The 16,955-nt window shown below is 42.2% G+C and overlaps 1 protein-coding gene across 8 annotated transcripts in view; it reads left to right on the top strand.

The window, feature by feature from the left end:
- pald1a (phosphatase domain containing paladin 1a) overlaps positions 1-16,955 on the top strand; it is a 76,827-nt gene that overhangs the window by 48,627 nt on the left and 11,245 nt on the right. For all 8 annotated transcript variants that reach the window (XM_046853104.1, XM_046853100.1, XM_046853097.1 and 5 more), the window contains 5 exons: positions 746-925; positions 1,066-1,263; positions 1,445-1,585; positions 4,178-4,249; positions 4,386-4,526. In XM_046853104.1, coding sequence (XP_046709060.1) covers positions 746-925; positions 1,066-1,263; positions 1,445-1,585; positions 4,178-4,249; positions 4,386-4,526 — 732 coding nt within the window. The remainder of the gene's footprint in view (positions 1-745; positions 926-1,065; positions 1,264-1,444; positions 1,586-4,177; positions 4,250-4,385; positions 4,527-16,955) is intronic.

Raw genomic sequence — 16,955 nt, 5'->3', positions numbered from 1 at the left:
CAACACACTCTCCTCACTAGTCAACACATTTCCATCTCCATCCTTTACTGCTCTAACTTGCAGTACATCCTTCCCAGCTCGGTTCCTCTGCCTGGCCAATCGCTACAAATCCTTTTCTCCTTCCTTACTGTCCAACTTCTCCTACAGCTCCTCATATACCTTTTCCTTGGCTTTCACCACATCCCTCTTCACCTGCTGCTGCATCTCCTTGTTCTCCTGCCTACTTTTCTCATCACTCTGTTGATCCCACTTCTGTTTCTCCAACCTCTTTCTCCTTCTGCTCTTCTGCACTTCCTCATTTCACCACCACGTCTCCTTGTCTTCATTTCTATTTCCAGATGTTACACCAAGAACCTTTCTATCTGTCTCCCTCATCACTCCTGCAGTAGTTCCACAATCATCCAGCACCTCTTCACCACCACCGAGCTCCTGTCTGACCTCTTCCTGAACCTCACACTACAGTCTTCCTACTTCAGTTTCCACCATCTTATTCTTCTTTCAGTCTTCACTCTCCTCCTCTTCTTCTTCACCTCCAACACCATCCTACAGACCACCATCCGATGCTGTCTAGCTATACTGTACACACTGATTGTTCTTAATAACAAATGCTTGGTGTAGAGGGAGTGGCCACGCTGATTCATCATTAGGTCACATGACCAGAACCTTTCTGTGTTTGTGTAAGAAGCTCATGAACTTCTCTGAAACCCCTTGAAGCTTCTCGATTTATACGTGTCCATTCTTTCAGGCGCTGTCTGTGGTCCTGTCCTACCTTGCGGATGAGAGAAGGGGCTACTCTGTGGTTCTGTGGGTGTGTGTGCAGGACGAGCTGGTGTTAGAGTGTAACGGCCAGATGTTCTACCCCCGAGAACCGACATACCTCGAGCAGCACATCTCCCTGTACAACGCTTTAGCTCAAGAGATCCAGGTACAGATCTTCAGAAACACTGCCGAGTCTCTACTTCTGCTGCTCCGGATCATTATGCTCACTGCTATGTGTGTGGGTGTGTGTGTGTGTGTGTGTGTGTGTGTGTGTGTGTGTGTGTGTGTGTGTGTGTGTGTGTGTAGGAGTTGGAGCACTCTTTAAAGGAGGAGGTGTTAGGTTCTCAGAAGTGGTTAGAGGTGACTCTGGAGCAGGAAAAGCAGATGAAGATGTTTAAAAGCTGCAGGACTCTGGAGGAAATCTTCAGCTCATGCAAACACACTCACAAGGGTCTGCAGTACGCACGTATCCCTCTGCCTGAGTGTGCAGCACCTAGGGAGGAGGTATATACACACACACACACACACACACACATAAACACACAAATTTACAGTGGTTTATTATTGTTTGCTTCTGCACAACTCAGAGTATAACACCACCCCTAGTGGGAGGATGCAGTACTGCACTAACCTCACACCTGTGTGTGTGTGTGTGTGTGTGTGTGTGTGTGTGTGTGTGTTGCAGGACTTTGACAGACTGCTGGAGGCGATGAAAAGTGTGTTAGCTGAAGATTGTCGTGCTGCGTTTGTGTTTAATTGTGCGAATGGTCGCAGCAGGAGCACCACCGCCATGACCATCGCCACACTCACACTCTGGCACTTCAAGGTACAATCACACACACAAAGATATACACACACCCCTGCGGCTTCTTATCATTAGCAAATATGAAAAAAAAAAATTATATATCAATTAATTTCTTTAGAGCTGATTAGAAACACACTGTTTATTTATTTATCTTGGAAATATTTTTTTTCTGTTTACTTCTTTTACTATCTTCTTTTGGCTTCTTTTATTAGATCTCCATCCCCCCCTGTCTTCCACATCTGCTTCTTTCACACCATCTACCTGCATGTCTTCCCTCACCACATCCATAAACCTCCTCTTTGGTCTTCCTCTTTTCCTCCTTCCTGGTGTCTCCATCCTCAGCATTCTCCTACTGATATACCCCATGTCCCTCCTCTGCACATGTCCAAACCATCTCAATCTCACCTCCCTCACCTTATCTCCAAAAAAAAAGTGCTGTCCCTCCAACAAACTCATTTCTAATCCTGTCCATCGTCATCACTCCCAACGAACATCTCAACATCTTCAGCTCTGCTACCTCCAGCTCCACCTCCTGTCTTTTACTCAATGCCACTGTCTCTAATCCATACAACATCTCAGGTCTCACCACAGTCCTATAAACTTTCCCTTTCACTCTCACAGATACTCTTCTATCACAAATCACTCCTGCTATCACTCTTCTCCACCCACTCCACCCTGCCTGCACTCTTTTCTTCACTTCTCTAACACACTCTCCATTACTCTTCACTGTTGACCCCAGGTACCTGAACTCCTCCACCTTCTCCACCTGTTCTCCTGCAACCGCACTCCTCCACTGCCCTCCCTCTCATTCACACACATGTACTCTGTCTTACTCCTACTGACTTTCATTCTCTACAGCGGGTACCTCCACCTCTCCAGACTCTTCTCCACCTGCTCCCTACTCTCACCACAAATCACAATATCATCCGCAAATATCATAGTCCAGGGAGACTCCTGTCTGACCTCGTCTGTCAACTTGTCCATCACCACTGCAAACAGGAAAGGGCTCAGAGCCGATCCTTAATGCAGTCCAACCTTCACCTTGAACCAGTCTGTCGTTCCTACTGCACACTTCATTGCTGTCACACTGTCCTCATACATGTCCTGCACCACCCTCACATACTTCTCTGACACACCAGACTTCCTCATACAATACCACAACTCCTCTCTCCACCCTGTCGTACGCTTTCTCTAAATCCACAAACACACACTGCACCTCCTTCTGACCTTCTCTATACTTCTCCATCAACATTCTCAAAGCAAATAATGCGTCTGTGGTGCTCTTCCTCGCCATGAAACCATACTGCTGCTCACAGATGGTCACCTCTTCTCTCAGCCTGGCTTCCACTACTCTTTCCCATAACTTCATGGTGTGACTGATCAACTTTATTCCCCTGTAGTTACTGCAGGTCTGCACGTTCTACAGCAGGTCCCTTATTCTTGAAAACCGGTACTAGGTTCACTCTAAAAAAATATTTCTGTAAATAATCAGGTAATAGTGAAAAACTAATTTCCTTGGCAACTGGATCCCATCCTAAAAATGCCTTTTTTTACTGTATAAATCATCCTCCACACTCAAGAATATAGAGATTAATTTAGTGTGAATTTGTAGAAATATCATGTTTATAGTGAGTTGTGTAGTACGGTACAGTACTGTAGCCTACGCAAAGTATCTCTGCTTGTTTATTGGTCGAAGTGTCCTATGACATCATAAAAGAGGCTGAGTTATAGAAACACGTCACTGCATTCTTTATTTTAATTGGATAAATCTAGTGACGTATGTCTTTAACTCCAACTCTTTTTTGACATCGGAGGATAAAACCAATCAATAAGAGGAACTCTAAGGGTTTCTTGTAATGCTACTGATTTCTTATGATGAACTGAATTCAGGACCATGTGCAAAACAAAATGATTGTGCGAAATTGAAATCGCAATAAAGTGGGACCGCAATCTTTGATCCGTGATAAATCGAGGGACGACTGTATTTATTTCTTCAAATTTAAATATTTATTTGATTATTTACTTTTCAATTACATTATTAACATTAAATTCATGAATTCAGATTCTTCTCCCATCAGGGGTCGCCACAGCAGCTCAACATCTCCAAAATTATTTTAAATAATAATTATTATAATAATATTTTTTTATTTGTCTAATCCCCAATATGTGCTGTTATGACTTTTTTCCTTATTAGATTAGACTGAAGTTTTCGAGAAGACCACGATGTTAAAGTTTATAATCCCTCTCTGAGTGCAGTTCATCCAGTTTGTTCGCCAGGGACTTAAAAATGACTAGGAAGTGCTGGTCGATGTGGCTTCAGCCGTACCTTAGCCTGAAGTTCTCCACAGTTTCCTCGTCTCTTGTGTAGTTATATTTAGATTTATTAAATAATTAATTGTTTTGTTTCTTTGTCCTATTAAATAAATAAAATGTTTGTGTAGTGAAATGTAGGCACAGTGTTTATGCTTTGTGTGCGTGTGCGTGTGCGTGTGTGCGTGTGCGTGTGCGTGTGTGCGTGCGTGTGTGCGTGCGTGCGTGTGCGTGCGTGTGTGTGCGTGCGTGTGTGCGTGCGTGTGTGTGTGTGTGTGTGTGTGTGTGTGTGTGTGAGTGTAGGGATTCCCAGAGTTTGGTGAGGAGGAGATCGTCAGTGTTCCTGATGCTAAATACACCAAGGGGGAGTTTGAGGTAACTCTCAGTAAAGTTTACTCACTGCCCTGCTGCAGCTCTCTGTACCACACACCTGACTTATCACACTGTCTGTGTGTGTGTGTGTGTGTGTGTGTGTGTGTGTGTGTGTGTGTGTGTGTGTGTGTGTGTGTAGGTGGTGATGCGTTTGATTAGACTCCTCCCTGATGGCCACAGAATGAAAAGAGAAGTTGATATCGCTCTGGATTCAGTGAGTGAGACGATGACGCCTATGCACCATCACCTACGGGAGATCATCATCTGTACCTACAGACAGGTACCACACCTCAACACCATAACACACACACACACACACACAAACACACACGTTACACACCTGAACACAAACACACACGTTACACACCTGAACACAAACACACATTACACACCTGAACAACCACGTTACACACCTGAACACAAACACACGTTACACACCTGAACAACCACGTTACACACCTGAACACAAACACACACGTTACACACCTGAACACAAACACACATTACACACCTGAACACAAACACACGTTACACACCTGAACAACCACGTTACACACCTGAACACTAACACGCGTTACACACCTGAACACAAACACACACATTACACACCTGAACAACCACGTTACACACCTGAACACTAACACGCCGTTACACACCTGAACACAAACACACACATTACACACCTGAACACAAACACACATTACACACCTGAACAACCACGTTACACACCTGAACACAAACACACATTACACACCTGAACACAAACACACATTACACACCTGAACAACCACGTTACACCTGAACACAAACACACATTACACACCTGAACACAAACACACACATTACACCTGAACAACCACGTTACACCTGAACACAAACACACATTACACACCTGAACACAACACACACATTACACCTGAACAACCACATTACACACCTGAACACAAACACACATTACACCTGAACAACCACGTTACACACCTGAACACTAACACGCACGTTACACATTACACACCTGAACACAAACACACACATTACATACCTGAACACAAACACACACATTACATACCTGAACACTAACACGTTACACACCTGAACACAAACACACACATTACACCTGAACACAAACACACACATTACATACCTGAACACAAACACACATTACACACCTGAACACACACACACAAACACACATTACACCTGAACACAAACACACACATTACACCTGAACAACCACGTTACACCTGAACACAAACACACATTACACACCTGAACACAACACACACATTACACACCTGAACACAAACACACACATTACACACCTGAACACAAACACACACATTACACACCTGAACAACCACGTTACACCTGAACACAAACACACACATTACACACCTGAACACAAACACACACATTACACACCTGAACAACCACGTTACACCTGAACACAAACACACATTACACACCTGAACACAAACACACACATTACACACCTGAACAACCACGTTACACACCTGAACACAAACACACACATTACACACCTGAACACAAACACACATTACACACCTGAACAACACATTACACACCTGAACACAAACACACACATTACACACCTGAACAACCACGTTACACACCTGAACACTAACACGCACGTTACACATTACACACCTGAACACAAACACACACATTACATACCTGAACACAAACACACATTACACACCTGAACACTAACACGCACGTTACACATTACACACCTGAACACAAACACACATTACACACCTGAACACAAACACACACATTACACACCTGAACAACCCGTTACACACCTGAACACAAACACACACATTACACACCTGAACACAAACACACATTACACCTGAACAACCACGTTACACACCTGAACACAAACACACACATTACACACCTGAACACAAACACACATTACACACCTGAACACAACACACACATTACACACCTGAACACAAACACACATTACACCTGAACACAAACACACATTACACACCTGAACAACACGTTACACACCTGAACACTAACACACACGTTACACCTGAACACAAACACACATTACACACCTGAACACAAACACACACATTACACACCTGAACAACCACGTTACACCTGAACACAAACACACACGTTACACACCTGAACAACCACGTTACACACCTGAACAACCACGTTACACACTGAACACAAACACACGTTACACCTGAACACAAACACACATTACACACCTGAACACTAACACACACGTTACACACATTACACACTGAACACAAACACACCGTTACACACCTGAACACAAACACACACGTTACACACCTGAACACAACACACATTACACACCTGAACAACCACGTTACACACCTGAACACAAACACACACGTTACACACCTGAACAACCACGTTACACACCTGAACACAAACACACCGTTACACACCTGAACACAAACACACACATTACACACCTGAACACAAACACACACGTTACACACCTGAACAACCACGTTACACACCTGAACACTAACACGCGTTACACACCTGAACACAAACACACATTACACCTGAACAACCACGTTACACACCTGAACACTAACACGCACGTTACACACCTGAACACAAACACACATTACACCTGAACACAAACACACATTACACCTGAACAACCCGTTACACACCTGAACACAAACACACATTACACACCTGAACACAAACACACATTATTACACCTGAACAACCACGTTACACCTGAACACAAACACACATTACACCTGAACACAAACACACATTACACACCTGAACAACCACGTTACACCTGAACACAAACACACATTACACCTGAACACAAACACACACATTACACCTGAACAACCACATTACACACCTGAACACAAACACACATTACACACCTGAACAACCACGTTACACACCTGAACACTAACATACGTTACACATTACACCTGAACACAAACACACATTACATACCTGAACACAAACACACACATTACATACCTGAACACTAACGCACGTTACACATTACACCTGAACACACACATTACACACCTGAACACAACACACACATTACATACCTGAACACAAACACACACATTACACACCTGAACACACACACACAAACACACACATTACACACCTGAACACAAACACACACGTTACACACATTACACACCTGAACACAAACACACGTTACACACATTACACACCTGAACACAAACACACACACCTGAACACAAACACACACATTACACCTGAACAACCACGTTACACCTGAACACAAACACACACATTACACACCTGAACACAAACACACACATTACACACCTGAACAACCACGTTACACACCTGAACACAAACACACATTACACACCTGAACACAAACACACATTACACACCTGAACAACCACGTTACACACATTACACACTGAACACTAACACGCGTTACACACCTGAACACAAACACACATTACACACCTGAACACAAACACACACATTACACACCTGAACAACCCGTTACACACCTGAACACTAACACGCCGTTACACACCTGAACACTAACACACACGTTACACACCTGAACACAAACACACACGTTACACACCTGAACAACCACATTACACACCTGAACACAAACACACCGTTACACACCTGAACAACCACATTACACACCTGAACACTAACACACGTTACACACCTGAACACAAACACACGTTACACCTGAACACACACACACCTGAACACAAACACACACGTTACACACCTGAACACAAACACACACGTTACACACCTGACAGTAGTGTGTATTCGGCATCCAAACAGAAGCATAAGAGCAAGAAGTGTAAATGTATATTAGGTAAGCGGTGTTTCCACCTGCCGTGATCATTACTTACAGATTCCTGTAGCTTTTATTATTTCTTCAGAATAATTCTTAGTTGTAAAATAGAAATATAAAAAACAGTGATATTGTGAAATAATTGTGAATGGTTTATTTTGATCATTTTGTAATAAAAATACAAACGAATAAGTCAAAGAGTTTTATGTAAAATAACCTGCTGTATAATAGACACCAACAAACACTAAAACTTTCTTTCGGCTTCTCCCATTAGGGGGCGCCACAGCGGATCATCCGTATTCATGATCCGCATGTTTGATTTGGCACATGTTTTTACACTGGATGTCCTTCCTAACACAACCCTCCACATTTATCCAGGCTTGGGACCGGCACTGAGAGTCACCTGGATTGTGCAACACTAATAGCTGGGGTCGGTTCCCTGACCGGGGATTGAACCCTGGCCAACCCGTTGTACATCAACAAACACTAAAATACAAAATATTAAGTAGAGTTCAGTAGAAAATAATACAAAATGTACACGGGCAGGAATTACATGTGTGCATTATAAATTAATTCAACATCTTCGTTGGTGGTCTAGTGGTTAGGATGCGGTGCTCTCCTGCTGCGGCCCGGGTTCGATCCCTGGTCAGGGAACCAACCCCAGCCACTCTTAGTGCCGGTCCCAAGCACGGATAAATGGGGAGGGTTGCGTTAGGAAGGGCATCCAGCGAAAAAACGTGCCAAATTAAACATGCAGATGGTCCGCTGTGGCGCCCTCTGATGGGAGAAGACGAAAGAAAGTTTTTTGTTGCCACAGACATTAGAGATGTGTATAATTGCTGGCTGGTGTATCTGGTCCCACTAGATACTTGGAGAGACAGATGTCCACCTGATGTTGAACTTGTGGCACATTCTGTGTGTTTTGTGTGTGGTGTGCAGTGAATCAGGTGACTGTACTGAGAGTTTTGCAAAGCTAAAGGTGAAGTGGAATCACTAGCAAATTTAGGTTCCTAAATATAAAAATACACAATCAGTCGGGCTTCACATAATATATATACACAACTATTCAGCAGGCATTCATTACATTAACAGGGTCAATTACAGGGCATTGGAAATATCACACCAGCTTCTCCATGCCAGAGCCTTTACACTCAAAGAGGTCCAGTGTCCAAACTCCACATGTAGTGGGATCCAATTTGGCACTGGTACGTCTCTAGATGGTTCAGTAGATGTGGGCATCTACTTTTTTAAAGGTTCACAATCTTCATGAGGTGGGAGGTGACTGGAGCTGGAGCAACCTCAGGAAGCCTCGGGATGGGGAGAGAAAGAGAAGCAGTGGAGAGGAATTAGCGTAGCTGCTGTTCATGATATTAACAGCACAAGTTGATAATGTGATGTGATCAGATGTTCTGGAGCACAAGGTTATGATGTGATGTGTGTTATGTGTATAACTCGCTAAAAACATACGTCTTTAATCTGCACTTAAACTGGGAGAGTGTGTCTGAGCCCTGAATGTTAAATTCTTATGTAGTCTCTGCTGTAGTCCAGTTATAGTAGGTAGATCGGGGAGCTCAGTCGTTAAGACTCTGGGTTATTTATCAGAAGGTCGAGGGTTTATGCCCCGGTATCATCAAGCAGACATTTTTGGGGCCCCTGAGCAAGGCCCTTAGCCCTTTGTGCTTCAGAGGTGCTGTGTCATGGCTGACCCTGAACTTTGACCCCCAACATGACTTGGATATGTAAAGAAAGAATTCACTGTGCTATAAAGTACGTGACGAATATAACACACCTTTTACCTTTTCTATAGAAAAATGAAGAGAAATTCCTTCCTGTACATTTTCACGTAATTAAAATACAAATTTCTTTTCCATAACCAGCGAAAAGTAACAGTTTGGGAACTGAACTGGAGGAAAGACTTCATGCATAAATACACACGTGTTTCAGAAATGTGTGTGTGTGTGTGTGTGTGTGTGTAAGGCAGTGGAATTTGGATTTGATTGGTTTTCGGTCTCAGGTTGTTCTTTGAGATCTTCAGACCATCATGTGAAGAGTGGAGCAGGAGTGTGTTCTCTGATTAAAGCCTGACTTTATGTGAATGCACGTGAGACTGTACTGCACTCGCTCTTCTCCGTAAGTCAGAACTCAGAAGTCCACCAGTTTCACTTCTGTGTTTTCCAGCTGTGCTGTGTGTGTTTAGTTAGCGAGTGAGCTAGCAGGCTGTGCTAAACTCAGAACAGTGGAGTCAGTGCACTGTAATGTGGGTAAAGTGTAGCGACCTTCAACACACAACATACACCTGTACACCCAGTACCATAACCTGGGGACAGAGAGACACCTGTCTGTCTCACTCTACATCTATTTATCTCTCTCTGTCTCTCTCTCTGTCTCACTCTGTCTCACTCTACATCTATTTATCTCTCTCTGTCTCTCTCTCTGTCTCACTCTGTCTCACTCTACATCTATTTATCTCTCTGTCTCTCTCTCTGTCTCTCTCTGTCTCACTACATCTATTTATCTCTCTCTCTCTTCTCTCTCTGTCTATCTGTCTCACTCTACATCTATTTATCTCTCTCGCTCTCTCTCTCTCTTTCTCTCTCTCTCTGTCACACTCTACATCTATTTATATCTCTCTCTCTCTTCTCTCTGTCTCTCTCACTCTACATCTATTTATCTTTCTCGCTCTCTGTCTCTCTGTCTCACTCTACATATATTTATCCCTCTCTTTCTCTCTCTCTCTCTCTGTCTCCACACGCTACATCTATTTATCTCTTTCTCTCTCTCTCTCTCTCACTCTACATCTATTTATCTCTCTCTCTCTTCTCTCTGTCTCTCTCTGTCTCACTCTACATCTATTTATCTCTCTTTCCTTTCTCGCTTTCTTTCTCTCTCTGTCTCACTCTACATCTATTTATCTCTCTTTCTCTCTCGCTGTCTCTCTGTCTCCTCTACATCTATTTATCTCTCTGTCTATCTGTCTCTCTCTCTCTGTCTCTCTCTGTCTCACTCTACATCTATTTATCTCTCTCTCTCTGTCTCACTCTACATCTATTTATCTCTCTCTCTCTGTCTCTCTCTACATCTATTTATCTCTCTCTGTCTTTCTCTGTCTCACTCTACATCTATTTATCTCTCTCTGTCTCTCTGTCTCTCTCACTCTACATCTATTTATCTCTCTCTGTCTATCTGTCTCTCTCTACATCTATTTATCTCTCTGTCTCTCTCTGTCTCACTCTACATCTATTTATCTCTCTCTGTCTCTCTCTGTCTCACTACATCTATTTATCTCTCTGTCTCTCTGTCTCTCTCACTCTACATCTATTTATCGCTCTCGCCGCTCTCTCTTTCTCTTTCTCTCTCTGTCTCACTCTACATCTATTTATCTCTCTCTTCTCTCTCGCTGTCTCTCTGTCTCACTCTACATCTATTTATCTCTCTCTGTCTATCTGTCTCTCTCTCTCTGTCTCTCTGTCTCACTCTACATCTATTTATCTCTCTCTCTCTGTCTCTCTCTGTCTCACTCTACATCTATTTATCTCTCTGTCTATCTGTCTCTCTCACATCTATTTATCTCTCTGTCTCTCTCTGTCTCACTCTACATCTATTTATCTCTCTCTGTCTTTCTCTGTCTCACTCTACATCTATTTATCTCTCTCTGTCTCTGTCTCACTCTACATCTATTTATCTCTCTCTGTCTATCTGTCTCTCTCACATCTATTTATCTCTCTCTGTCTATCTGTCTCTCTACATCTATTTATCTCTCTGTCTCTCTGTCTCACTCTACATCTATTTATCTCTCTGTCTTTCTCTGTCTCACTCTACATCTATTTATCTCTCTCTGTCTCTCTGTCTCACTCTACATCTATTTATCTCTCTGTCTATCTGTCTCTCTCTACATCTATTTATCTCTCTCTGTCTCTGTCTCTCTACATCTATTTATCTCTCTGTCTCTCTCTGTCTCACTCTACATCTATTTATCTCTCTGTCTTTCTCTGTCTCACTCTACATCTATTTATCTCTCTGTCTCTCTGTCTCTCTGTCTCTCTCTGTCTCACTCTACATCTATGTATCTCTCTCTGTCTCTCTGTCTCACTCTACATCTATTTATCTCTCTGTGTCTCTCTGTCTCACTCTACATCTATTTATCTCTCTGTCTCTCTCTGTCTCACTCTACATCTATTTATCTCTATCTGTCTCTTTTCATGACTGTACATCTATTTGTGTATTTTTCTCTTGGTCTGTCTTTATCTGTTTATCTCTTTTGCTCTCTGTCTATCTTTGTCTCTCTTGCTTACATTTTTCTTTTTTCTGTCCCTCTGTATTTGTACTTGTCTCTCTATCAGTGTGTTTTGCTGTTGGTCAGTCTGTAAAAAAAAAGTGGGAATCAAATAATAAAACTGAAGAATGAATCAGAATCTGTGTGTGTGTGTGTGTGTGTGTGTGTGTGTGTGTGTGTGTGTGTGTGTGTGTGTGTGTGTGTGTGGTGTATAGATATAGGTACAGCTGCACACACACTGATTCTGATTAATTCCTCAGGTGGTATTCATTTAATACACACACACACACACACACACACACACACACACACACACACATTTGCATCACAGTTGTATATGTGGCTGGAAAGAAGAGTGAGAACCAGTCTTCTGAAATCATTACAAATCTGTCTTCATTTTCTTATAAATACAAACACAGTTACGGGAAAACGGACAAGACACACACACACACACATATAGACACATTTATACACACACACACACGCACATAGACACGCACATATACACACACACACACACTCACATATAGACACATTTATACACACACACGCACATAGACACGCACACACACACACTCACATATAGACACATTTATACACACACACACACACACACACATAGACACGCATATACACACACACACTCACATATAGACACATTTATACACACACATGACACGCACATACACACACACACACACACACACACACACACTCACATATAGACACACACACACACACACGCACATACACACACACTCACATATAGACACGCATATACACACACACTCACATATAGACACGCACATACACACACACTCACATATAGACACATTTATACACACGCACATAGACACGCACATACACACACACACACACACACACACACACACACTCACATATAGACACATACACACACACACACGCACATACACACACTCACATATAGACACGCACACACACACACTCACATATAGACACATTTATACACACGCACATAGACACGCACATACACACACACACACACACACTCACATATAGACACATTTATACACACACGCACATGACACGCACATACACACACACTCACATATAGACACATTTATACACGCACATAGACACGCACATACACACACACACACACACACACACACACACACACACTCACATATAGACACATTTATACACACATAGACACGCACATACACACACACACTCACATATAGACACATTTATACACACACACACACGCACATGACACGCACATACACACACACTCACATATAGACACATTTATACACACACACACACACACTCACATATAGACACATTTATACACACACATAGACACGCACATACACACACACACACTCACATATAGACACATTTATACACACACACACATGCACATAGACACGCACATACACACACACTCACATATAGACACATTTATACACACACACGCACATAGACACGCAAATACACACACACACACACTCACATATAGACACATTTATACACACGCATATAGACACGCACATACACACACACACACACACACTCACATATAGACACATTTATACACACACACATGCACATAGACACACACACACACACTCACATATAGACACATTTATACACACACACACGCACATAGACACGCATATACACACACTCACATATAGACACATTTATACACACACACATGACACGCATACACACACACACACACTCACATATAGACACATTTATACACACACACATAGACACGCACATACACACACACACACACACTCACATATAGACACATTTATATACACACACACATGCACATAGACACGCACATACACACACACACATATAGACACATTTATACACACACACGCACATAGACACATACACACACACACACACTCACATATAGACACATTTATACACACGCACATAGACACGCACATACACACACACACACACTCACATATAGACACATTTATACACACACACACACGCACACACACACACACACACACACTCACATATAGACACATTTATACACACACACATGACACGCACATACACACACACACTCACATATAGACACATTTATACACACACACGCACATGACACGCACATACACACACACACACTCACATATAGACACATTTATACACACACACATAGACACGCATACACACACACACTCACATATAGACACATTTATACACACACACTCACATATAGACACATTTATACACACACACACGCACATATACACACACATATATAGACACATTTATACACACACACGCACATAGACACGCACATACACACACACACACACTCACATATACACACATATAGACACGCATACACACACACACACACTCACATATAGACACATTTATACACACACACGCACATACACACACACACACACTCACATATAGACACATTTATACACACACATGACACGCACATACACACACACACACGCACATACACACACACACACACACATTTATACACACGCACATGAACACGCACATACACACACACACACTCACATATAGACACATTTATACACACACACACACACACACTCACATATAGACACATTTATACACACACACACATTTATACACGCACATAGACACATACACACACACACTCACATATAAACACATTTATACACACACATAGACACGCACATACACACACACACACACACACACACACTCACATATAGACACATTTATACACACACACACACATAGACACGCACACACACACACACACACTCACATAGACACATTTATACACACACACACACATAGACACGCATACACACACACACACACACTCACATAGACACATTTATACACACACACACACACACACACACATATAGACACATTTATACACACACACACACGCACACACACACACATAGACACATTTATACACACACACACACACACATACACACACACACACACACACACATATATAGACACATTTATACACACACACACACACACACATATACACACATATAGACACATTTATACACACACACGCACATAGACACGCATATATACACACACTCACATATAGACATTTATACACACACACATATACACACACACATACACACACACACTCATATAGACACATTTATACACGCATATACACACACACACACACTCACATAGACACATTTATACACACACACGCATATACACACACACACACTCACATATAGACACATTTATACACACACACACACACACACACACACACACACTACATATAGACACATTTATACACACACACATATAGACACGCACATACACACACACACACTCACATATAGACACATTTATACACACACGCACATGACACGCATACACACACACACACACATATAGACACATTTATACACGCATATAGACACGCATACACACACACACACACACACACACTACATATAGACACATTTATACACACGCACATAGACACGCATATACATACACACACACACTCACATATAAACACATTTATACACACACGCATATAGACACGCATACACACACACACACACACACACACACACACACACATATAGACACATTTATATACACACACACGCACATAGACACGCACATACACACACACACACACACACTCATATAGACACATTTATACACACACACACGCATAGACACGCATATACACACACACACACACACACATATAGACACATTTATACACACACACGCACATACACACACACACACGCACATAGACACACATTTATACACACACACACACGCACATAGACACGCACATACACACACACACTCACATATAGACACATTTATACACACACACACACGCACATAGACACGCATATACACACACACACATATAGACACATTTATACACACACACACACACACACACACACACACACACACACACACACACATAGACACACACATTTATACACACACACACACACACACACATATACACACATATAGACACATTTATACACACAAACTCACACACATATATACACACACATATAGATGCACACATTTATTCATGCACATACACACATAGACACACATAGACGCACACATTTATATACACACACACACACACACACACACACACATACACACACATATATACACACACACACACATATAGACGCACACATTTATTCACGCACATGCACACACATTCACACACATGCACAAACACACTTATTCATACACATACATACACACTTATTCACGTGCATATACACACACACACACACAAACACACTCATTTATGCACATACACACACTTGTTCATGCACATATACACACACTTATTGAAGCACATATGCACACACACGCACACTTTTTCATACACACACAATCGCACTTAATCACACACAGACACACATGCACACACAAGTGTGCGGATGTGAGATGGTGGTGTTTCACGTGTGAGGAGCTCGGTGACATGGTGCACATGGTCACAACTGCAACAGTCGCACGGCTCTCGATGTACA

This window comes from Silurus meridionalis, chromosome 7, assembly GCF_014805685.1.
Source record: "Silurus meridionalis isolate SWU-2019-XX chromosome 7, ASM1480568v1, whole genome shotgun sequence".
In the NCBI taxonomy this organism is placed as follows: domain Eukaryota; kingdom Metazoa; phylum Chordata; class Actinopteri; order Siluriformes; family Siluridae; genus Silurus; species Silurus meridionalis.
This window is presented reverse-complemented; position numbering and strand designations above follow the sequence as displayed.